The 23,923-nt window shown below is 37.5% G+C and overlaps 3 protein-coding genes across 3 annotated transcripts in view; all 3 read right to left on the minus strand.

Annotated features, from left to right (window-relative positions):
• Nucleotides 1-23,923, minus strand: part of LOC140948159 (nematocyst expressed protein 6-like) — a 40,408-nt gene that overhangs the window by 7,970 nt on the left and 8,515 nt on the right. The gene's annotated exons all lie outside the window — the stretch shown is intronic.
• LOC140947310 (zinc metalloproteinase nas-15-like) lies at nucleotides 4,977-12,165 on the minus strand. The gene is made up of 8 exons (XM_073396372.1): nucleotides 12,047-12,165; nucleotides 10,854-11,030; nucleotides 9,253-9,376; nucleotides 8,191-8,282; nucleotides 7,998-8,081; nucleotides 6,635-6,780; nucleotides 6,009-6,084; nucleotides 4,977-5,265 (listed from the first exon to the last, which is right to left on the minus strand). Exons 1-8 carry the CDS (start codon nucleotides 12,108-12,110, stop codon nucleotides 5,159-5,161), a joined length of 870 nt encoding a protein of 289 aa, XP_073252473.1. The 5' UTR covers nucleotides 12,111-12,165; the 3' UTR covers nucleotides 4,977-5,158.
• LOC140947307 (high choriolytic enzyme 1-like) lies at nucleotides 15,202-22,751 on the minus strand. Its single transcript, XM_073396370.1, has 9 exons — nucleotides 22,632-22,751; nucleotides 21,095-21,186; nucleotides 20,161-20,244; nucleotides 19,103-19,245; nucleotides 18,223-18,301; nucleotides 17,283-17,327; nucleotides 16,707-16,823; nucleotides 15,764-15,880; nucleotides 15,202-15,656 (listed from the first exon to the last, which is right to left on the minus strand). The coding sequence occupies exons 1-9, from the start codon at nucleotides 22,736-22,738 to the stop codon at nucleotides 15,544-15,546; spliced, it is 897 nt and encodes a 298-aa protein (XP_073252471.1). The 5' UTR covers nucleotides 22,739-22,751; the 3' UTR covers nucleotides 15,202-15,543.

A 23,923-nucleotide genomic window follows, 5' to 3' on the forward strand; every position in this document is an offset into this window, starting at 1 on the left:
TTCAATTATTTTTGATAACGTTTGAAATTGAGTTTTCCCTTTCTGTCTTTTGAATTTTGACTCATCCTTGTTGTTAAGCTGAAAGCAAGACAGGATTACTATGAGGTAAAACGTAATTGCACAAGAAACGAAAGCCTAGGTGGTGCTCATACGCCACCGTGATCAAACGTCTTGGTTTGTTTGTTTGTTTCTTAAGGTTTCATTCACCACAAGTGAAAACATGGACAAAGATGTATAAAAGAATTAGTCTTTAACAATCTTTGCATTGTTCTTCAAACAATGAGCTTTTTTATTTTCTCTGAAAACTCTACGCGCCCGAGAAAAATTCTGTTAGCAAATTAATACCTCCGGCATTAATACTAGTTTTAGGGCCTGTTTACGTGGAGGTAGGGGACCCGAGACAGGTTAGGTAACAAGTTGCGGAACACCCTACCTATCATGTAAACGATATCAAATTAAAATGAGAGATTGTATGGACAGGCGGGTTACCCCACCTAAGCGGGTTATCTCACCTACCCGGGGTCACCCACCTCCATGTAAACAGGCCCTTAGTTTTCCAAAACTTAGACGCAACTTCGTATTGTAGTCATTCAAAAAGCTCATTAAATAAACAGCGTGTTGCAGGGGCGACCCTCAGTTTTGAACAGTAAAGTATTTTAGAATACTTTGCTTATGGGTTTTGCATTTTATCTCGTTTGACTTCGGTTTATGGCCATACCGTCAACGACTGTAACTATATCGAGAGGCGTTGTCCTACGAAAAGTCTAGAAGGTTTATAAACAAAAACACGAGCGCGCAAAGCATTTTGGGTGAAAAATAGGCTTCAGAGAAAAAAAACTGGGGTCGACCCTTTCCTAGTACCCAGACCCTCGAATTACACTGTAAAGAAAGGAATGAAAACCAAAACATATTTGCTTTACGGTCGGTGACTTGAAATACAGACAATACAACTTTCCCTCAAAAATAAAATATGATAAAATAAAATAAGTTTTCGGAAAGCGAGCCAAACCTCTTGACATGTTAAGTGTAGGGAAACAGCACTTTACTCTTAAGGTACAATTTATTTTATCTTGAGGCATTTTATAAATGATGCAGCTACAGGAATACACAGTTTTCCCCTCCCCTAGTCAGATACTTGCCATAGCTATCATATATTAAGTGCTTCATTCTATACAGGCTGGTGGCATTTGCAAATCAACAACATAAAACGGTTTTGGTGTGGTCAACGTAAATTGGGTTAATTTCAAAATTTACAGTGACAACCGTTAGGTGTATACCTCCTTTTCACGGTCCATTTTTTATCCCTTGGAAGCTTTGCTAGTAATCGATACATTCCTTCTTGAGGACAAGAACTTGTTTTTTGGAGGTTAAGATTGACACAGAATATTAGCTCATGTTTTGATTTCGCCTTTTTTTGCGTGATGATTTCTTGAACCTAGCCAATATCTCAATATTTTACATAAATTTTAACCAAGCTTTAAGCTGTAGCTTCATGTAAAATGTTTGTCACGACGTATAATTAAATATGAATTCTGCTTATGTCTTCAATGCTTTTCAAATAAACTTTCATCCGTAAAATTATATCTAAAGTTACTTGGCAGATTTACCCTTATAATGATTAATCACTATGGCTGATGATATTTAGAGCTGAAAAACTTTCAGATAGATGAGTCTTGAGGTGAGCTGTATTTAGTTGAAAAAATGTATAGGGCTATAATACCCATTAAAATAAACTGGTTTCAAAAAATATTCATAAACAAACAAATTCTACTATTTAGTGGTGCTTTAAACCTAGACAATTGCTTCCAATTTATCAAAATAAACAACTAATCGTAGAATTGACTTAACACTTAAGTCTATATTAACCAGAGAAGGTGTTATATTAACAAGAGAAGATGCTAAATGATCATGAGTTCAAGAACAACAACAAAGCTGTCTCACTCATTTCAAATAGCCATGTTGCTCTGATCTATGAGATTTCTACAAAGAGGACTATTTGAAAACCTTCTTTACTCCTTGTTTGGTAAAGCACTTGAGGAGAGAACTTCAATGAATCAGAATTACTCAGAGGTTATAAGAACTTAGAGGTAAAAACTCTACCCTCATTATCAGCAAAGTGAAGCTATTTAATTTCAATTCATAAAAATTTATAATACAGTAAAGTTTAATAGTCTGTTAAATCATTTTTAAATTAGTTAAGACTCCGTTACATCTTTTTAAGTGTGGTCGAGACCCTTTTCTAAACTTCCTTCCTCTTGTACGAGAAAGACTAAAAAACCCAGTGGAATCGAAAGCCAATTATTATCTATTTCTCCATTCTCTGTCAAGAAATCTAGTTCAAGAAACTTAACTATTATTTTTTTTTTTCAATTTGTATGTATCGCTTTATTCTGTGGAATATTTTATCTTTAATATTTAGTACTATCAGGCTATTCGACTCGGGCGACACAACCCGCTATATCTTTAACACACCTTGGTTTGCGTTTATTTCTTTCTACTGTAAGGAAGATTATATTAAAACTTACCGTCTGGACTATGTGAATAGCTGAACACAGCTCTAACCAGCAAAAGAATGACAAACCAATGCATGCTAAGTTCTCTACACTTTAAGGTGGAATGTTCACGGATTCACTGTCTGTACTTTAAGTGGTAGCTTCGAAACCTAACAGAAACCTACAATTTGCCCAGTTATATATGCAAGAAATAGAATTGACAATATTGATTTAGAATGAATTTTGACGCTTTTTGTCTTTGATATTTAACATGCCGCCACCCCAGCCGGCGACTGGTTATGAGATTAAAGACGGCAAAAACGTTACGATAGTTTAGTTGGAAGATTAACCTCTACTCCCAGTCTTCAAACCACAATTTTTTGACGTTTTGCGGTAGTGCTGCTCCTTGTCTTCATTAGCAAAGGACATGTTTTTTAAAAACTAGGCGTTCTTACGATCAGAGTATTTTAAGACAGGTCGTTTCGCTAACGTTCTGAAAAAATCGCCAAGGTCATCTCTTCAGTACGAGACTATGCCCTCTGGAGGGTACTCAACAATGTTTTCTACGGGGAGGCTTCGTCCTAATAAGGTCCACCCCCTTTCTCTATTATGTATTATTTTTTGCAGAAAAGATACCCCTTTCGTTTATACCTTGTATTGACAAATAGTGCCCCTTTCGCACACCTAGTTTAGAATCTTGCATCCCTTTTAAATGTTGTTCATTGCACTCTCTTTAACAGATATAAATAAACCTCAAACCAGAAAGTTTTCTTGACTTTTTCACAGCCATAAAATGCATCTGCTATGGACCTCTTTACAGACTAAAATGACAGGATTCCCTCCCCTTTCATATACTTCAACTTGTGAAAGTCCCGGCCTAACTTTGCATATATCTGAAGCCTTAAAACAGTATACCCCTCTCGGGGGGAGTCGCCTCTTAAAGGCCATTATAAGAAGTACCCCCTTCCCCCTCTCCAAATGAGGACCTTCAAAACATTACTAATTTTTAAGTTTGCCACGCACTTGAAGCATATCAAAAAAAAATTGTCCCCAAAAAATTAAAAAAAAACTGAGGATCTTCACTTAAGTAGCATACTGAATAACAAAATTAGAAAGAATCTATGAAGAAACTTCAAAAGCAATTTATCTTTAACTGCTTAAGTTATAAGCTTCCGGAAATCAGTCAGGGTGAACAAAAACCGCAGGATTATTGAATAAATGAATAAATCTTCGAGAAACGTTATGTTGCAGATCAAGAAACTCGCCGACTTTCGCCGTTTCGGCTGTTTGAGAGAGCATTTAGTTATTCGACTGTGCCTCGTTACATTAAGTCGATTAAACACGTTACGGCTTTTTTGTTGTTGGAATACTAACCATGACTGACTTTTTAATTGTTCAACATATATCCTTGTCATGATTTAAGAAGCCAACTCTAATTATTTATGTTTAAATAGTATCGTTATCGCGTTTAGTTTATAACTTTTCATTTTTTTTCTAGTACTCACTACAGTCAAGCTTCGTTTGCACTTTTTTTGTAATGAGAATATATTTTATTAGAATATCGGGGCTGAAATCGTCGAAATTTTAAGAATATTTTAAGAGTGATAAACCTGAGGCGAAGAATTTGAAAACTCCCCCGGGACTAAATTTTGTGTGTTGAAAATCTCTAAATATATTACAATTATATATTTTTTTAAATAACCGTATAAAATTATTACTTTCATTAAACGGCAAAACAGATACCAAGACACAGATCACTAGCAATTGAAACCCCAATACATATTCTAAAGTGGAAGTGTCATAAGCTATAACTTAAGAATAATTCCAAAATATTTTCACTGACAGCCTGAAATCGACAGAAAAATAAGGATATTCAGTGGGCCGGAAAAACAACATTCTTATATAAAAAGAAGAGTGTGTGCACATATACATGTATAACGTCGTTTTTCAGTTATGTAGTAACCGTACTAGCACTCTTCAACAACAAAGAGAATACTGGAACCGGATATAGAAGCTCCACAATATCGTCGCCAATAAGAGACAAGTATGACAAACAGCTTGCATTTTTCAGGTTCCATTGAAATTAATTTAAAGGGCCATCGGTGTGCATTCAACTACATTTTCAATCCGTATCGTACGTGCACTTGCCAATTTTTTGTTGCCGGTTAAAGGGGACGGCGGTTTAGGTACTCTTGTCAATCAGTTTATTTGTTCCTTTTCGTGATCTTCAAAATCTCTTATACACTGATCAAGTCAAAATGCTTTGTATTCATAAATTACTGCTGTCCATTTACAATATTTGCCGTAATACTAGCAACCGTTTTGTAACATGGACTTCGCCAGATAGCTTCTTTATGCAAACGGTCGACTCTTGTAGAATAATCAAGGGTGCATATAAAATTATAGTATAGCCATTCGATTGGGTTGGTTAGAATAAATACAACATTTCTATACTATCTGTTGCTTTTTTTATTTTACCAAACTTAAATGCTTTTATTATAGGTTTTTCTTACTTTCAGAATATTGTTAGTTGTAAAATGACTCCTTCAGAGCAGAGGAGCAATGATTTGGTGAGACAAGGAAGAAAAAAAAAATCCTTAGATTTTCCTCACACCGCATCATTTCTGTTGGTCCGACCTAAGGACCTTGGCTAAGGTGTCTCAGTTTTAGCAGACTTTGCAGGTCTTTTCACACAAACGTCTGAGCCGGGATATGCTACGGCAGAATCGTGAGTAACGTCTGCAGAGAGACCAACGATCCCGACACACAACTCCTGAAAAAGATAAAACACATATTAAAATTGACGAAAGAATAAAAAAGTACAATAGAATAAAAAAAACTGTCAGCAGTTAATGTTACTTCAACATTTATCAACGATAGGATAAGCATTTCTGGCTGAGTCAGGATTTATTACATCCGTTTGGGTGTATCAAAGCGAGAAGTGAGGAATAGGAAATTAGGAACGAGAAAATGAACAAAAAAAATGGAAACAGGATGGAAACGAATTACAATTTGGACCAACGTTCTCAAGTTAAACTCCTGCTTTGTTAAAAATTGACGAAAAACCAATCATGCCCTGCTTTCCCTTTGATAGAATCATTTGATATCTTTCCGTAGTAAATTGATAAACGCTAACGTTGAGAATGAATTAAAATGATGCTTTGAAAGGAATCATAATAATCTATTAAACTGCTATTATTTTATTACTCAAGGCGGGTCAGTTCACAGGTCTTGTACTCTAAAGTAATTGTGAAATAGTACTTAGTTGACTGGTTTTAAAGTTTAACAGTCCAAAATATCATTTTTACTATCGTTGAATTTTTAACTCAGACACCATTGGCGACCTCTTGAAGACAATAGTTCTTCTCTAAGGCATTTGGCGTGTCTTATAATTTCTTCTTTATTTCTATTCCTTTTTCAGCCTCTGAAAATTTGTTTGCTCTGTAAAGAGCAATTAAAAAAATATTCGGAGGTATTATAGGCAACAAACCGACTGAAAAATTAGATTCTATTTACCGGTGCAAGATTGATATAACTTGTTTGCTTGAATCGCATCTGTAGCACTTAGACCAATTCTTTGGCCAATTTTAGCCTAAAAGAGAATAATGGTCAGTCAGATAATTGGTTTTTAAACCAGGGGACCATGTTCGAGCTTAGAGCCTACTGGAACAGCAATGGCTGATCTCAAACCGATTTACTTGCTAAGGAAGCGAGTCATAACCCATGACCAAAGGCCTTTTAGAGTACACCTTCTTACTCTATAACTCTAAAACTTTCGTTAAAATCCTTACTGTTCCTAATAGCGTAGTTTTTGTGGAGAAAGACTGAAATGCTAATTCGCCTGTCCAACTTTTCCAGTCACTTCTCCAAGTTCGTTGTCGCACGTCCCTATTATCCACACAATCGGTATCACCTGCACAGTTCTCATGTCCCTGTTGGTTTACACCCATAATGTCCGGTCTTCAAGCTTCAATTGCATGGTCACATGGGATGTTCATATCCCACAGTACATGTAGTCTTCTTCTTCTTCTTCTTCTTCTTCTTATATATTGTTATAATTATCAAAATCCCCATCATGCCTTTTTAACATTTGCTTTCTTCACACTAGCTACAAGGAGCTCAATATTTTTATAGCAACTTACTCCCGGTTGTTTAACTCGTATCGTGGGCAGACCGTTTTTACTAAAATACTTCTCTCCGTAGTGCATCACGCTTCCGTAATCGTACTTGCTTCCAAGAGAGTCAATATAAAGACCAGTGCCGTATTTTCGAAAATTGCCCTCTGTACCTGAAAGAAGGTAAGAGAAAGGGATGGGAGACCGACGTCAATTAAACTAATATCTGGAATATTACCGTAAATGATCGATTAAGCACCGCGGCGCTTATTTCATTTTCCCTGTTATAGGTGCGGCGCTTATTTCAACCACGGGTAAAACATCGAGAGGAGTATCGAGAGAAATACGTGAGGCGCGTACTATAGGTATGCACAATTTAAATTATATAAAATATGTACACCTCGAACTGTTGTATGAACCCGGTTTCAAGAGCCTACATTAAAACTTTAGAACTCACGAGTTGGTCGAGGTCTCATATAGCGATATGGTTTTGATATCCCTTTTTATTATATAAACACCAATGAAATACCAGGTGAGCTTTCGCGCGAAAACTTGATATCTTCACGTGTGAAAATAACATGTTATCTTCACACGTGAAAATATCACAGTTGCTATAGCTACATAATAGATCGCGCCTTTCACACCAAAAAACTATTAAAGTTAAATGGTTTGGTAGTTCACTGGTGTTTATATAATTAATAGAACATTACATGGCCGCTTGGAGATACGAAATTTCTCTTCGAGTGTTGAAAAAATATTTCACTTGTTCGCTGCGCTCACTCGTGAAATATTTTTCAACACTCGAAGAGAAATTTCGTATCTCCAAGCGGCCATGTAATATCCTCTATATATCAAGCGCCGTACAAAAGGTGGGTCGTTTATTTGTAAATTCCCAAATTAGCGCCGCGGCGCTTATTCGAGAGTTAAGCATATTAACTTATTTTCGGTAAAGATGCGGCGCTTAGTCGAGTAGCGCGCTTAATCGATCATTTACGGCAATATCTTCTACACGTCCATTACACTCGGTACGTCGATATCAATGACCCAACTTTTAACGATTCCCTGTAGTGAATAGCAGAAAGTCGCTATGCATTCAGAGAGAAATGTGCCGGACACATGAAGATAAATGTATCTCGTAGGCCATTGGCAGTCTTGGCACAATGGCGTCATTTTACTACTACTACCAGAATCCTTCAGGGTTTCGTTTCCTTGTTCAAATTAGGGCTTTTGTTACTCAAACCTCACAGGGAATACCAAATTTTAACAAATATAAAAGAAAGAAACGAAATGAATTCTGGTCTTAGATAGATGTCATATCGTGCAAATGGCCCATTTGCAAAATTTTGGCACTCCAGTGTTGGGAGAAAGATGGCAAAATTTGCGTACTTACCCGGTAGTACGTTCTTAAGCAATATCTCGACAAAGTTATCTCTGTCAGGACGAGACTGTTCGTGAAAGAAACCGAGCGCATGTCCTGAAAAAGTATTTATTATTTTTTTTTATTAGTTATCTTTTCTGCAAACATGTTTTTAGAATTACTTTTGCTCATGAAGTTGATGACAAAAATTGATGTGTCGATTTACCAATTTCGTGAACCACAATGCCCTTGATCCAGCATCCCCGTGCTAGAGTGATGTTTTGTCGCCTTCCAGTTCTTCCAAGTTGCGAGGAGCACCTAAGTATATATTTAACAATTATTCCTCGAGCCCGAGTGGGCTCTGAGTCAAAAGCCCATAAGGCCGAAGGCCGAAAGGGCTAATGACTCAGTTCCCATGGTGGCGAGAGAACTAATTGTGTTAGTAAAATCCCACTAGTTGGTCAAAAATATCGAGACGAAACAACTTTAGCTAGCAAAACGCAATTCAGCCGCCATTATTTAGATTTTCAAAGCCGGCACTTTTCGCTACTAGTGGGCTATAACATATAGTCTAGTAGTAGCTCAATCCATCAGAACGCAGCACTGATAATTAATAGACCACTAGTTGGATCTTACTAAATATATATAGAAGCACGTATCGTTTTTCACTCATAATCAAGAAACAGCAAGAAATTAGACCGTGGGGGAAGGGACGTGGGTTGCGGTTTAGCATCCAAATCACCGGAACCCCTTTTAACAAATTTTAGCTTCTTAAGGGAATTTCTCTGAGAGTTATTCCTAATACTTTGACGAATCACTCAAAAGAGTGTTTTACTGATCTGATATCCTAACGCATTAAACGTTAGTTCGAAAAAAGTCTTCGGTGTTTAATGTTCCTAGTTTTACCGGTTAAAGTTCAGATGAAAACCGCGCCGATTTCAAAAGACTTTGTGAAATTCTCGCGAACCACGTGCTATAGCTAATTATCAGATCATTTCCTTGTTTAGGCTTCGCGTGGCTTTTAAACTGGGTGGCAAGAGGTGTAAAAGTACATAAAAGAAGTTATTTCTCCAATATATAAAAATGATCCGAGACTCGATCAGACACTCACGACGACTCAATGCATGATAATTGACGAAATTCCCAGAGAAAACGTTTTTGATTGCAAATTTCAAGTTTAAATTCAGGCGGTTAAAGTAGGTTCATTTGTGTTCCACTTTGCCAAAAAGTTTCTCCTGATATTTTAATAGAATTTTATAAAGTTAGAAAAAATCTCAGCAGTTCTTACCCATTTCCATTTTTGAATAACACGTAGGATGACTCATTCACCCTTTGCTTAAAGCGTATGCACGTTTTGTTTGTCCAATCAGCCATTCCTGCTCTTATAGCCCTTAATGCCTTTCGATGTCTGGCTAAAATACAAATAACAGCTTGTTACCTATAAATGCTCTCTGGAATAAGCTAATGCCACAGTGATCATTGTTTAATCCTTTCTAAACACAATCCCTATTAATAATTTTTTAAGCTACAGTCAACGCTTGTTTTATGATTGGTCCAGAGAGAAACAAATACTTGTTTCCTTCTTTGTTTGTTTGTTTGTTTGTTTGTTTGTTTTATTTAACAATCTTCATCTTCTTCATCATCATCATCATCATCATCATCATCATCATCATTTATTTATTAACCTTGATATTAAAATGAAAGATACAGAATGTAGCATGTTGTTTGGCGAGGTGACCTCAAGAAACCACCAGGCTTATAGCACAGGCCACGTCACCTCGACATCACAATGTGTTAAGAAATAAGGGCAAATTAAAGGAGTGCGGCTAGGTTTATTCAGTAACTTTTAATAAAAGCTCTAGTACTTTGTGTTCTTGACAAGTTTGTAATAGATACAGAAAGGCTATTTCAGATTTTTCGGTCCTTGGTAAAAAATTGTGAATTTCTTGATGTTAATACGACAGGAATGCAATCAATAAATTACTGGTAATTACTGGCTGGCTTCGATAATCTCAGCGGAATTAAGAGAAACCAGTGAAAGTAAGATGAGGGTCTGGAAAGGGAGATTCTGATCCTGCATTCCCGCTCCTTAATTTTTCAAGAGAATCCCGCATCCCGAACTTCCTTCATTGCTATCCCGAATATCGTTTCTTTTCCCAGTCCCACATCAGTGCCCAGATTTTGGCGAATCCCGCTTCCAGGGTAGCACTCAAACCCTTTATCCCGTTAACGTTTGCGGCATCCCGTACTTTATTTCGATCAAATCTTGTATCTCTTTAACGTTTCCCGAATCCCGCACTGTATTTCAGTCAAATCTCTTATCCCGTTAACGTTTCCCGCATCCCGCACTATATTTCAATCAAATCTCTTATCCCTTTAACGTTTCCCGCATCCCGCATTGTATTTAAGTCAAATCCCGTATCCCGTTAACGTTTCCTGCATCCCGCGCTGTATTCCTGTCAAATCTCGTATCCCTTTAACGTTTCCCGCATCCCGCTCTGTATTTATGTCAGATCCTGGATCTAGGGAATACCCTTCCAAATCCTGTGAGTAGTTTCCCGAGGCACGAGTCATTTAGAGATTTTTCAGAAATCCCACAAAGAAATACTTCTAGGTGTACAAGTTTATGAAAGTGAAAGTTGTCAAAATTCGCAGTGTCTTTTAAACCGTGAGTGCACTGTTTTCCGCTGTCGTTATAGATTTTGCAATGGTGCCCGCCCAGAGGCTTTGGCTTTGATAGGGAACTTCCTTAAGCTGCGGCTAGGTTTCGAAAACAAGTTCTCCACGTGGCCATAAACGAAATCGTATTGTATCACTTAGGTCAGGATTGATTTACTCTTAACTCAAAATACCAACCAGCATTTAACATGGGTTTCACCGTCTACTCACCAAGAGAGGAATCGATTGTATAGACAAGCACCCCATATGGCCACAGAGGGAACTTGCTTGCACCTCTTTTGCGGCCTGAGCCAAAAACATCCCTTCCATGTTCTGCGTTGTATCGCTGCTTTGGTGAAAGAATCATGTCTCCCTCAAAGAGGTTTGGGTTATAGATGCCTCGATTTTCTACCAAAACAAACAAACGATCGAAGAAGACGGGCACATTAGGTCAAAACATAGAAACATAATTATTAAAAGATAGTTCTGAGTTATCAATTTCCCAGTACCAAGAATGTGTCTGAGATAATTACATTCAATATCTCAGGGATCCAGTTTATTTTTATCTTACGCAAAGTACTGACATTACTACAAAAGAGGCTTTCGAATTGTGTCGCTTTTTTCTAGTACAGTTAAATAAAATACGAATGCGTAAGAAGGCAACTTTGTAGAATACTTCAAGTTTATGTGCGTTCTACTCAGATTTCTTTAACAGACCGCCCAGACCCGCGTTATTCCTAAAATCATAGTCAGTTTCCTCCAATAGTTTTCAATTGCAAATTAAAAGGGAACGGGACGTTATTAACATTTTATAACTTAAAAAAATGAATTAAATATATAATTGAAAAGTAAATGATTCTTTCGCGGGCGTTAATTTTGCATTCTGATCTGTTAAGCCAGGAGAGTACTTGAACCTCTGACTAGGTGACTAATACTTTTGACACCGAACTGATCAAGGACGTATTTTCTCTAGTGCACTCAGAACTTCTTTAAAAGGAAATCTAAATACATTGCCAAATTTCAGCTATTTGTAATGTACATGTGTATAAAGTTTTTAAAATGGTTCACCATCAATAAACTAACAATCATGTTTAATTCAAGTTCTAGGAAAAAAATAGGTATTTTTTTTTAAATCCAGATTTTCGTGAGACGAAGACGAAATAATATTCAATGAATTAAACTTTCAGTAACTCACTAAAACAGCCCTTTAGAACAAACTCGAGTTAAAACCCTAAAAACGATCACTCAGCTGTTTGCAATTAGGTCTATCAAAAAACAACTTTGAGGGAACTACATTAATTGTTTTAAAGCCAGCAATTGAATATTTTAATTAGGTCATGGTAGATTTGGGAAGCTGCCCCTACAATCTTAACATTTCGTTTTTCTAGTAGGTGTTTCTTTCACTAAGTAGAAGAATACCTTACCATCAGGATTATGCGAATTGCTATACACAGTTCTGGCCAAGAAAAGAACGACAAACCAGTACATGTTGCGTCTTTTGCCTTTAGCTGAGTCACCTTCACCTCAATAACTATACGTTTTAAGACCCTAAAGACACCTAAAGTGTGAAGGCAATTATATATCCTAAACTAATAGTGATATTGATAGTCATATTCGATAGCTTCCTTCTTTGGCTAAAAATACATCTTCGGCTGGTTTCAGTTTAGCAAGCAAAACAATAGTTTGGTTATAGTGTTACAGTAACTGTCCAATATTCAAAGCAGAAAATAGATGAGGTTTCATAGCCAGCGAATGACGTAGATGCGGGCTCCGTCAGTAGAGGACATGACGTTACCAAAAAAAGATCTTCGTATAATCGTCATCAAGGTCCATATATAATCGTTTCAAATGCGTTCCGGATAATTGTTTAAAAATAGTCGACCGGTCTCCAACCTTTTCCGCAGGATGCAAAGAATATCAAATTAAAGAAACTCTTTAACTAATTATAGCAGAGACTAAGAAACAGGAAACAAAATGATAACAAACTCATTATAATAAGTATGCACTTTATTAAAAACTGAGGAAGATGAAACGAAAGAGTCCTATAAAACCTACGGGGCTGAGCTTAATCTTAGCTTTAATTGCGCATGCCCTTGGAAAAAATACCCCAAACAAACAGTACAAAGGCGAAAAATTTTCGTTTCAAACGAGGCTTGGTGGCATGTCCTCGTCTGACATCTGAGTATTAGGCCTTTCTCAGGGGGTAGGGAAGAGGAAATTGTAGAGAGGAGAGGGGGGAGAGAGAGGGGAAGTTTCTTTCCCTTCGCTGTCTCCCCTTTTCACATCTTTCTTTCCCCTTTCCCCCAGAAACCCCTGACACTCAGGCAGGGGTTCTGGGCTCTGACTCTGGCTATCTTGATGCAGGTCAACAAACTTGCTGCTCTTGTTTTTGTTTTTGTACTGTAAAACTACATGTACCCATCTGTTCCCATTGCAGTGCTTTACAATGAATGCAAAAAAACAAAACAAAACCAAACAAAATTCTTGCTCGTTGTTCAAAAATTAATTGAAACTGCCTGTATATTTTTGTCTATAGGTGACGGTGAAATAGATTTATATTTCTACGATTGACGTCTTGCATATGCTGCCATGGTACCCTTAATATTGCTGCAAAGGTTTCCTAACTGCTCACAGGTAATGTTAGTATCTGCACTTGCTCTCTTATCTTGTGTTTTAACTGGAATAAATATCACTGACTGACCAGCCTTAACATTGATGTGATACCACAATGAGTGGCTTTGCAATATCGCCACTGGATTATACGCAAAGACGAGATAAAACAGTCACAGATATTAAAACTGTGTTAAACGTAATATATTAAAATAGCTCTATCTGTCATTACAATTAAGGCATATTTGCCAGCTGTGGCCTGAAACTCAACTCGGGTTTCCGTATTAAATTGGAACAGGCACTTTCCTAGTCTTGTTTCTACTGTTTGACTCAAGAGATGCATTAGCCGAATGCACTTCTCCCCTTTGCATATGTTCAAAAAAATGAGCGGTTCCAAAAAATCCAAGCTGATTTAATTTGATATTTTACGATCATGTGACCACAAGCAGCTCTGTCGTGACTACATATCCCCCAACTGCCTTACCAAAGCAAAACAAGAATACCTGAATAAGTATATTGTATTTCAGAAAGGATTCAATGTGCCAACAGCCAATATTCTCCAAAATGCGGAAGAGAAAGAATATTGAACTTAAACTTTTGTGGCGATGTCAGTTTGTTCCTTTCATTGGTTAAGAGGACGGCTTATATATTATAGGAGGCTTTCATTTGTCTCCACCACAGTCAAACTTCTTTTGTTCTTTTTTTAGCTGGGCTTTACATTTTTCAAGGCCAAAAGATGTAATTAGTCATCAGTAATAACACCAAAGAAAATTTCTCATGGGAGTCCAAGAAAATGAATGTCAAATTTCACAAGAATTGAACACTGTTAAAATTCTGAAAATCTCGTGTGTAAGATGTAATTTTGTGAAATTTGACTTTCATTTTCTCGGGCTCCCGATGAAATTTTCTTTGGTGTTATTACAGATAACTAATTACATCTTTAGCCCTTGAAAAACGTAAAAAAAGAGTGCAATATGCTTTAAATTATTCTGGTACAAGGTTTTTGTCCACTGAAAATTGACTATATCCCCAAATGCCGTACCAAAGCAAAACAAGAATTCCCGAATAAGTATATTGTATTTCAGAAAGGATTCAATGTGCCAACAGCCAATATTCTCCACGAAATGCGGAAGCGAAAGAATTTTAAAAACATAAACTTTTGTGGCGATGTCAGTTTGTTCCTTTTATTGGTTAAGAGGACTTATTATAGGAGGCTTTCATTTGTCGCCACCACAGTCAAACTTCTTTTGTTCTTTTTTTAGCCGGGATTTTTACATTTCTCAAGGCCTGAAGATTTATTTAGTCATCTGTAATAACACCAAAGAAATTCACCAAAGAATTGAACACCGTTAAAATTCTGAAAATCTCGTGTCTAAGATGTAATTTTGTGAAATTTGACATTCATTTTCTCGGGCTCCCATAACTAAGAGATTTTCTTTGGTGTTATTACAGCGCGTGGGACTCGCAATCCGGCGGTCCCGGGTTCGAGTCCCGCTCTGGCTACTTGCTGGATTTGTTCTCGGTCGTCCCGAGTTCATTCCTCGGCCACGCTTGTAAATAGCCAACTGGTTGCCTCCTGCCAGGTAGGGTTTTTAATCCTGTTATGTTGTATTTGAATTACCTGTTTCGAAATATTTGAGTGGAGTGCCTGTAAACTAGCTGGATAAGCTAAGTGCACTTTCCACTATAAACCTTTAAACCTTTTTTTCTCTTAACAGTCTGGACGGACGAACGGACAGATGACATATATGGACGGAGTACATGGACTTGACTTATGTCTTTTTAGAAAATAAAATTGGGTGTTAAAAACGGATTTACGGACAGACACGGACAGACTGAAGGACGGACTGGACGGACGGATGAATGCACGCGGATCCATGTTTCAAATTAAACAGAAACAAAGAACAGTGAAAGAACTGAAAGAACGTTTATTTATGTCTATCCTTTATTATTATGTGTCTTGCTTGTTTATCATGACCTAAAAAGTGTGATTATATTATGTTGAATCTGCCTTGCCGTTGTCTTGTTCAAATGTGTATTTTTAGTCAGTCCAAAGCTCTGATAGAAAATAAATATATGCTGCATACAGACACAACTAATGTTGCTTATATTTTTGTCGGACGTTCAAGAAGCTGTGAAGTTGTCATTTACAAATAATTTCTTTGCTAACTTAAGTTCCATGGGCATAAGGAAGCCAGTAATTGGCAATATTAAAAAAAAAAATGAAGGAGGCTTTTATTGTTTTTTATTCAGACACTGCATGCACCACGTCGGTGTCAGTTTCGACAAGTGGGCCTTGGGAAAGGGGTCTTCAGCACGTGTTACAGGTCCTCTTGCACAATGATCTCACCCACCAGCGAGTACGGCAGTTTCGTAGAGACACTGAAAACAATCTGCAGAAACTGGAATCCCGACATGCTGCAACTAAAACAATAGATTAAACACTTAGCGTTTTGAATTAATTAAGGTGGCCCGAACCTATTATATGTAAAATAGATATGTAAAACACCTATCGATATATCATACGTCACCTCTGCAAAATCTTCCATTTCCAGTAAATCCGGATCTACAGGTGCAAGTAAAGGAGCCAATGGTATTCTGACAAACGGCATTAGAGTGGCAGGGTGAAGAGAGGCACTCATTGGTATCTGTTAAGTGATTTAATTCAAACATTATGGTAGATAATAGACTACGATTTCTTCATACACAGTAATATTCATAATTTTGCGTCGTACAGGTCTTAATACCCGATCACTTTTCCATAAGGAGCTATCATTGCCTAGTTTTGTAATAGTTTGGACATTTGCATTTGATTCACAACTTTATTATTATATACCGAGCAAGAAATTTTCATAGATTAGAAGTTCTCATGGTGTAGGATGTCATACAGCCTTGACGTGCAATGCGAGTTGCTCAAGGAGAAATACTTTTTAAAACATTTTTTCATTTCTTTCCTAATTTAGTTTGCAAATCGGACACGCTTTCGTCGAATTTATTTATGCCGATGACTCAAACACTTTGATGCCTACGAGAAAATAGATATTAACATTTTCTTAAAGTATGACCATTCCTTATTAAGGCAGCCAAAAGTCATAGAAATCGGTTAAATCGTTCGTGCTGAAAAACGCGATCAAAAAATATATCCATCGCACATATAAACTGTTTCGTGCCACCTTAAATGGGATATAAGATAAAAGATTAAGTTGTCGGAATTTGTTTACCTAAACATTTATCAGCGAAGGGGTGAAAATTTTAGGTTCATTAAGCGATGAAAAATAAATGTCACATAAAAAGTCACACCAAAATACCAGACCGATCCATTAGTTATATGTAATTGTTAAAATATCGCAACTCAGAAAATTGTCCACTGTATTTTCATGTTAAAATTTCACTGAAATTGTACTAAGAATTCCCATCAGTCAATCATAATCGCATAAAAATATGTAAAACACGTATCGATATATCATATGTCACCTCTGCAAAATCTTCCATTTCCAGTAAATCCGGATCTACAGGTGCAAGTAAAGGAGCCAATGGTATTCTGACAAACGGCATTAGGGTGGCAGGGTGAAGAGAGGCACTCATTGATATCTGTTAAGTGATTTAATTGAAACATTATGGTAGATAACAGACTGATAATAGACTACAATTTCTTCATACACAGTAATATTAAAAATTTTTTGTCGTACAGGTCTTAATACCCGATCAACTTTCCATAAGGAGCTATCATTGCCTAGTTTTGTATAATAGTTTGTACATTTGCATTTGATTCATAACTTTATTATGTACCGAGCAAGAAATTCTCATAGATTAGAAGTTCTCATGGTGTAAGATGTCATACAGCCTTGACATGCAATGCGAGTTGCTCAAGGAGAAATACTTTTTAAAACATTTTTTCATTTCTTTCCTAATTTGTTTTGCAAATCGGACACGCTTTCGTCGGATCTCGGCTTTGGTTCAATTTCTATACATCTTTCTAGAAATAGCCCACGAACCCCGTGGAGATCGAACTGATTCTGACAATTCTTTGGAAATAGAATAAACGCATACCTGGGGGAGTAGCTGTTGGGACTGGAGTAGCTGTCGCGATTGGCGCTGAAAAAACAAAGTTCATTTTAATAAACGTAATAATAATCCCTTTTAATTACCTTCATTGTTTCAATTTTGTAATAGACAACAGAAAATGAACAGGAAGCCAGCAGATCGTAGCGTTAGAAACGTTAATGTTATTAGAATACGCTATATCTTTTCTGTTAAACTAAAAAAAATTACTTGTTACCGGTTGCTGTCCTGTTCACCAAATTTAATGTGAAAAAGTGCCTAGTTGACAGGTTTGTAATTTTAACAGTACAAAAGATTATTTTAACCTTTGTTACCGCCATGCATTGTTTCACACTACATGGTGTCAGAATGGTCAGGGGCACCCAACGTCAATTTTCGGAAAATATCTCTTCGGAAGACGATTTGAGATCTAGAATTTTCGGAACATTTGTTGTAAAATTTCTTGCTTGCCTGCCTCTCCTAGGATTTTCGAACAGACAAAAAATGGTATAATTGCCTATTTTTAACGGATTTTTACCCTAAAAAGGTCACCTAGAATTTTCGGGAAACTTTTTTCTGGCTCAAATTTTCGAAAAAGGTAACTTTGATCCTTATAATTTTCGGATCACTAGACTATCAGCTAGAAAATCCGAACAGATGAAAAATTTTTAGGAGATGAAAATATGCCTATACCTACCCGGTTTCAATACTAAAAAACGTTCATCAATGCTATGTTTAAGTGGTTTTGAACTCTATTCTCGTTGGGTGCCGCTGAATGTTGACCTCTTAAAGACAACAATTCTTCACTCAATGTCTCTCACGGTCATTGCTTTCTTTCTGCTTTTATTTCAGCCTGTCCAAATTTGTTTCAAGTATTAAAAAATATCAGTGTGCAGACCTTATTTTGTAGGCCCGGAACCAACTCAAAAAATGTATTAAGTAAACGTACCTGCGCACAATGATTGGTATAATTTGTTTGCTTGACTCGCATCTATTGGACTTAAACCATTTCTTTGGCCAATCGTTTGCTTAAAAAAAGAAGAAATAATTAGGCCGCTAATCAACGTTGAAACCAGAAGTTCACCATCGGTCTTAGAACCGACCATATTACAGCTAGTCCCTTATTTCCTGTCAATTTAAAGATAGTCGGCAGCACGCGTCCGCGTCTGGGTGCGGTGCTTTCAGATTTAATATATGATTTTATATCTTAACAACGTACCCGGCTTTATAGTGATTGTTAGTGGTGGTTTCCTTTTGCGAGTGTTACCTTTTTTACTGACGAATAATAAAAGTATGACGACGAATCCTCATCTCTTAGGGTAGCAGTATAATCCATTCTAAGCCTTCATGATTAATTTATCATAAGACTGCCTTTCATTCACATACATTGGTCAGTGCATTCATGACGTCATTTATACTTGTGTAGATAGAAACGTTTGTATTCTCATATAGAGCGGTTTTCATTTAAGTGTCGAAAAGCAATTGGTTTTGCACTTTCTACACGATGCGATTGGCTTAAAAGATTCGCGCCACCTTTTCATCCAATCAGAAGTAAAACCAAAGCCAATTGTGACGCGCTCGCGTGCATTTTCCCGCGCTTTGCGTCAGCCACATGTAATTACTTCGAGTTTTGATTGGTTCAATGTATTGTCTGTGTCCTATGTGATTGGCCAGAGTAATTACTTTGGTTTTGGTTTTACGACACTCAAACGAAAACCACTCTATCTTTGCACGCATTTAGTTTTTTAGCCTATTTTTTAATGAAGCAACTAACAAGTGTTTGCAAGGAGTTCAATATTTTAGGCTGCGTACGTTAGCCGGAAACATACCCCGGGTTGTAGAACTTGTATCGTAGGCCGACCGTTTTTACTAAAAGCGTTGGCTCTGTAGTGCATCACGCTCCCGTAATCGTATGGGCTTCCAAGAGAGTCAATAATACCAGTGGTATATTTGTTAAAATTGTTCTCCCTACCTGTAAAAAGTGAATAAAAACCCTTATATTACAAAGTCTAGTTTTAGGGTTTGGAGTGAACAAACTTTCAATGGAAAATAATATCTTAGTTATGTCTCCTCCTACCAATTTTTTAAGGCTCTCCGAATGACAAAAGTCGCTTTCCATTCAGAGATTGGCTGTTATTTACATGAGATAAGATGTCGCTAAATTCAGTGACACAATGACAAATCCAATATTGATATATAGAGTGGTTTTCGTTTGAGTGTCGTAAAACCAAAACCAAAGTAATTACTCTGGCCAATCACATAGGACACAGACAATACATTGAACCAATCAAAACTCGAAGTAATTACATGTGGCTGACGCAAAGCGCGGGAAAATGCATGCGAGCGCGTCACAATTGGCTTTGGTTTTACTTCTGATTGGATGAAAAGGTGGCGCGAATCTTTTAGAGCCGTTTTCATTTGAGTGTCGAAAAGTAATTGGTTTTGCACTTTCTACACGATGCGATTGGCTTAAAAGATTCGCGCCACCTTTTCATCCAATCAGAAGTAAAACCAAAGCCAATTGTGACGCGCTCGCATGCATTTTCCCGCGCTTTGCGTCAGCCACATGTAATTACTTCGAGTTTTGATTGGTTCAATGTATTGTCTGTGTCCTACGTGATTGGCCAGAGTAATTACTTTGGTTTTGGTTTTACGACACTCAAACGAAAACCACTCTAAGCCAATCGCATCGTGTAGAAAGTGCAAAACCAATTACTTTTCGACACTCAAATGAAAACCGCTCTATCTCGGACAATAATCGTATTTCTGAGACATGCCTAGGTACCTGTACACTGTATAATGGTATATGATAGTCATATTCTTACTCTGCTAAAAATTATCTATATTATTACTAAACAATAAAAAATGATGGTATTTACATTCTTACCCGGTTGTATGTTCTGTGTCAATATCCTAACAAAAGAGTCTCTATCAGGACGAGACTGTTCGTGGAAGAAACCGAGGGCATGTCCTAAAAACATAAATTATAATACCTTAACAAAAGTGGGTGAAGTGCCTTATCTGACTTTGAAGGTTGTTTAAATACCCTTAAAATACAAAAAAGGAAATTGTCTCAATATCCAGTTCTTGCAGCTTCTATAAAATCTAAGATTTTTTTCCAATGTTTCTCACATCACTAGTGCATCAATACAAAATTTCGGTCATCGTACCAGAGAGACGAAAAAGAGTCCTGCCTAAATAAGGGGAAAAAATAATAAGATGGAGATACAGTCATTCAGGTCATAATAAATTCTAAGTTTTCTCCAGCTCTGCCAAAAGCCGCTTGAGCCACCGCGAAAAGGCTTTTCGAATGCTTTCAGCCTTTTCTCACAATACCTGTACAGTTGAAGTGAATTGTACTGATATCGGCAAACTTATTTAGAAAACATTTTGAAGTGTAAAATAATTAACAATTATTTCTCGAGCCCGAATGGGCTTTGAGTCAATAGCCCATATTTCGGCCTCATGGGCTATTAACTCAGAAGCCATGAGGGCAGGAGGAATAATTGTTTTAGTAAAATCCAACTAGTTGGTCAAAAATATCGAAACAACACAACTTTAGCTAGTTAAAGCTACACTTAAAGCCATTGTTTTGGTTTCCAAAGCCGGCGATTTTTGCTACTAGTGGGCTATAACATATAGCCTAGTACTAATTGACCTAGTTGGATTTTACTAATGCAGAATATCCCGAAATATCTCGAGATATATCGCACAATAAAGCTAAATGTGTATAATATTTAAAATCGACTTGAAATTTGAGTGACTGTCGCCACTTGCAGAATAACATGCTTTTATAACAACTGAGGATGGTGATCATTTACCAATTTCGTGAGCAACAATTCCTCTGAACCAACATCCCGGCGCTAGAGTGATCTGTTGCTGCCTTCCAGTTCTTCCAACTTGCGAAGAGCACCTAGATATATGCATGTGTCGTTATTCAGTCAATAGGCAATAAATAACAAGAGCTTGCTTCGCCGCAGGGCGAGTGGGCGGGTAACTTGAAGAGCTATTCGGCATAAGTATGGACGCCTGTTTACACTGACACAAAGAGTGACGCAGAAGGCTACCGGATATGGGACGATTTACTTTTAGAATCGAGGTAACGCAGCTTCTCTCCCTTACAGGAACTGCCGGCAAAAATCACTTTTCTCATGACTGAACAAAATAATATAATTCTGTATGACAGTGTATGTTATACTTTTCGTGCCGGCGGAACAGCTATATCCGGTATTGTGTAGCCTAATTGTAAGATAGATGACTTTGGTGCTCCAACCGGCGGCCAGTGACTAGATAAACTACACGTTGTAGCTAGAAAAGAAGATCCTATTTGACACCTTAGACACTGTTAGTGACGTAACGCACGATTGTTGGAGAAATTCCATGAAATTTAATTGCTACAGATAATAATAATAAAAACAAATTTAAATTAAGGCAGGTTAGGCCAGACCAACACTCAGGTTCTTTTAATAACTGAGAATATAGAGCTGCCACTGTAATGACCTATGCTAACGGTTAGACTTTCTAGTCTTCTTGGATATTAAAGGACGAAAAACCGTAGGTCAAGGTCCCGTCTCACAGCACTTACACTTATCTGGTTCTCGTGGGAAGTAAAGTAACCAACAGTCACCACTATTCGAAAGGAGTAGGGGACGTAGACCCACGGTGGTGTGGAAAACCTTCACGCATCAGTCACATCATGGGTTGGGTGGGTACAATAAGCTCATAGATGGACTGATCGCATGAGAGCTGCTGCCAGTGGCGCTTTTGTATGCTGACGTCCGAGCTTACTGTTCACATGTTAATAGAGACCTTACGATCCGACAACGGCGACACCAATGAAAATGTAGCTGAAAACTTGACTTTGTGTCATTTGAAACTTTTGCGCCCTTACACCAAGTCACCTAGTTACTTGAAAGTAAAAAACTTAGGTTAGAAATGAAGAGAAGGAACCGCGTCCGAGTTCAGAGAGAGAGGGGGAGAGAGTAAGAATTTATCGTCTTGCCGTTTCCGTCCTCAAGTCAACTCAAAATTTGGTCATTTCACCTCGAAGTTGTGCAGGGACGGCAAAAAAATGTACAAAAAAGTGTCATGCGCGTGCAGAGTTGTTGTTTAATTTGTTCATAAAACCTATTGTTTTTAGACGTTCCCGTTGCTGTCACCGTCGTAGTTTCGTAAGGTCCCTAATATATATTGTGAAGGCACGTCTGTTGTCCTCTCATCCTTGACTCCTTCTTCCTTCTTAAATACTTCTTACTAAAGTTATTTGTGTCTTCTATTTCATTGGTCAACAAGCTTTTCGTGATAAATAAGCATAAAAGTTAGTTTCGTACTAATCAGGAATATTTGAACAGTTCTTACCCTCTGCCAGTTCGGAATAAGACGTAGGATGGCTCATTCGTCCTTCTTCTAAAGCGAATGCATGTTTTTGTGGTCCATTCAGCCATGCCTGCTCTTATGGCCGACATTGCCCCAGAATTTGCGGCTAAAAACAAATACATAAAACCAGACATCAATTTGTTACTACATTATCTTACAGTTCATTGCAATAGGCCATTAGCACGATGGCGTCATTTTACTACTGACTACGACCAGAATTCTTTTCGTTTTTCCTTTCACGTGTAAATTTGGTAATCCCAGCGAGGTTTAAATAACAAAGGCGATAATTTTCATAAGAAAGGAAAAATCCGAAGGATTCTGGTCGTAGAAGTAAAATGACGCCATCATGCAAATGGGGAATTTATAAAGTGTTATACTCACGCTGAAATCACCTTATGATGTTATGTGTCAACCAGAAGCGCATTGGTTCTTGAAATAAAAGACTCCTTTGTTTTACTCGTTAGAAAAAAGTTTCAGTCAAAAGTTGCATGGTATTAAAATAAACATTTTTTGACACTTAAGGAGTGGTCCTGAGGGAGATACATTCAGAATCCTTGGGTTATAGTTTTCAAAAAGCGAGCGCCCCAAAAAAAGGCGCCTGTTATGCAGGATAAGAGGCCGTTGAGTAGTTAAACAAACGAATAAAAATTAAATAAACTGCGTTAGTCACTTGATTGACATGTGAGTAGAATGCGCGACTAATGAAAATAGCTGATTGGCACAATCGAAACTGTTCATAAAGTTATGACCATTGGTTTTGATTGAGAACTTACCAAGCTGCGGCTGTATTTCGTAAACAACTTCTCCTCGTGGCCACAGACGGAACCTCCTCGCACCTCTTTTGCGGTCGGAGCTGAAAACATTCCTTCCATGCTCTGCGTTGTATCGTTCCTTTGGTGAAAGAATCATGTCTCCCTCAAAAAGTTTTGGGTCATAAATGCCTTGATTTTCTACAAGAAATAAATAAGTATACTAACAAAAAAAATTTTAGACAAGACAAAAAAATAAAAGACATAAAGCTAGTCTTGAGAAAGTAATTTCCCAACACCAAAATCTATCCAAACTTGCTGTGCTGTAAAGGCGTTATTAAGGTTTCAAACCCCACGACGTTAGGCTAATCATATAAGCAATAGAATTCAACAGCGATACCGCCATGAGTAACTCAGTGTCCGACCCCCCCCCCCCCCTCCCCCCTCCCCGATTTTCATAACCGGCTATAAACAGGAAGTGTTTCCCCTTTCCTTGGGATTATTTCCATTCTCCGCGGATGAAGC

Source organism: Porites lutea, chromosome 9 (genome assembly GCF_958299795.1).
Source record: "Porites lutea chromosome 9, jaPorLute2.1, whole genome shotgun sequence".
Lineage (NCBI taxonomy): Eukaryota > Metazoa > Cnidaria > Anthozoa > Scleractinia > Poritidae > Porites > Porites lutea.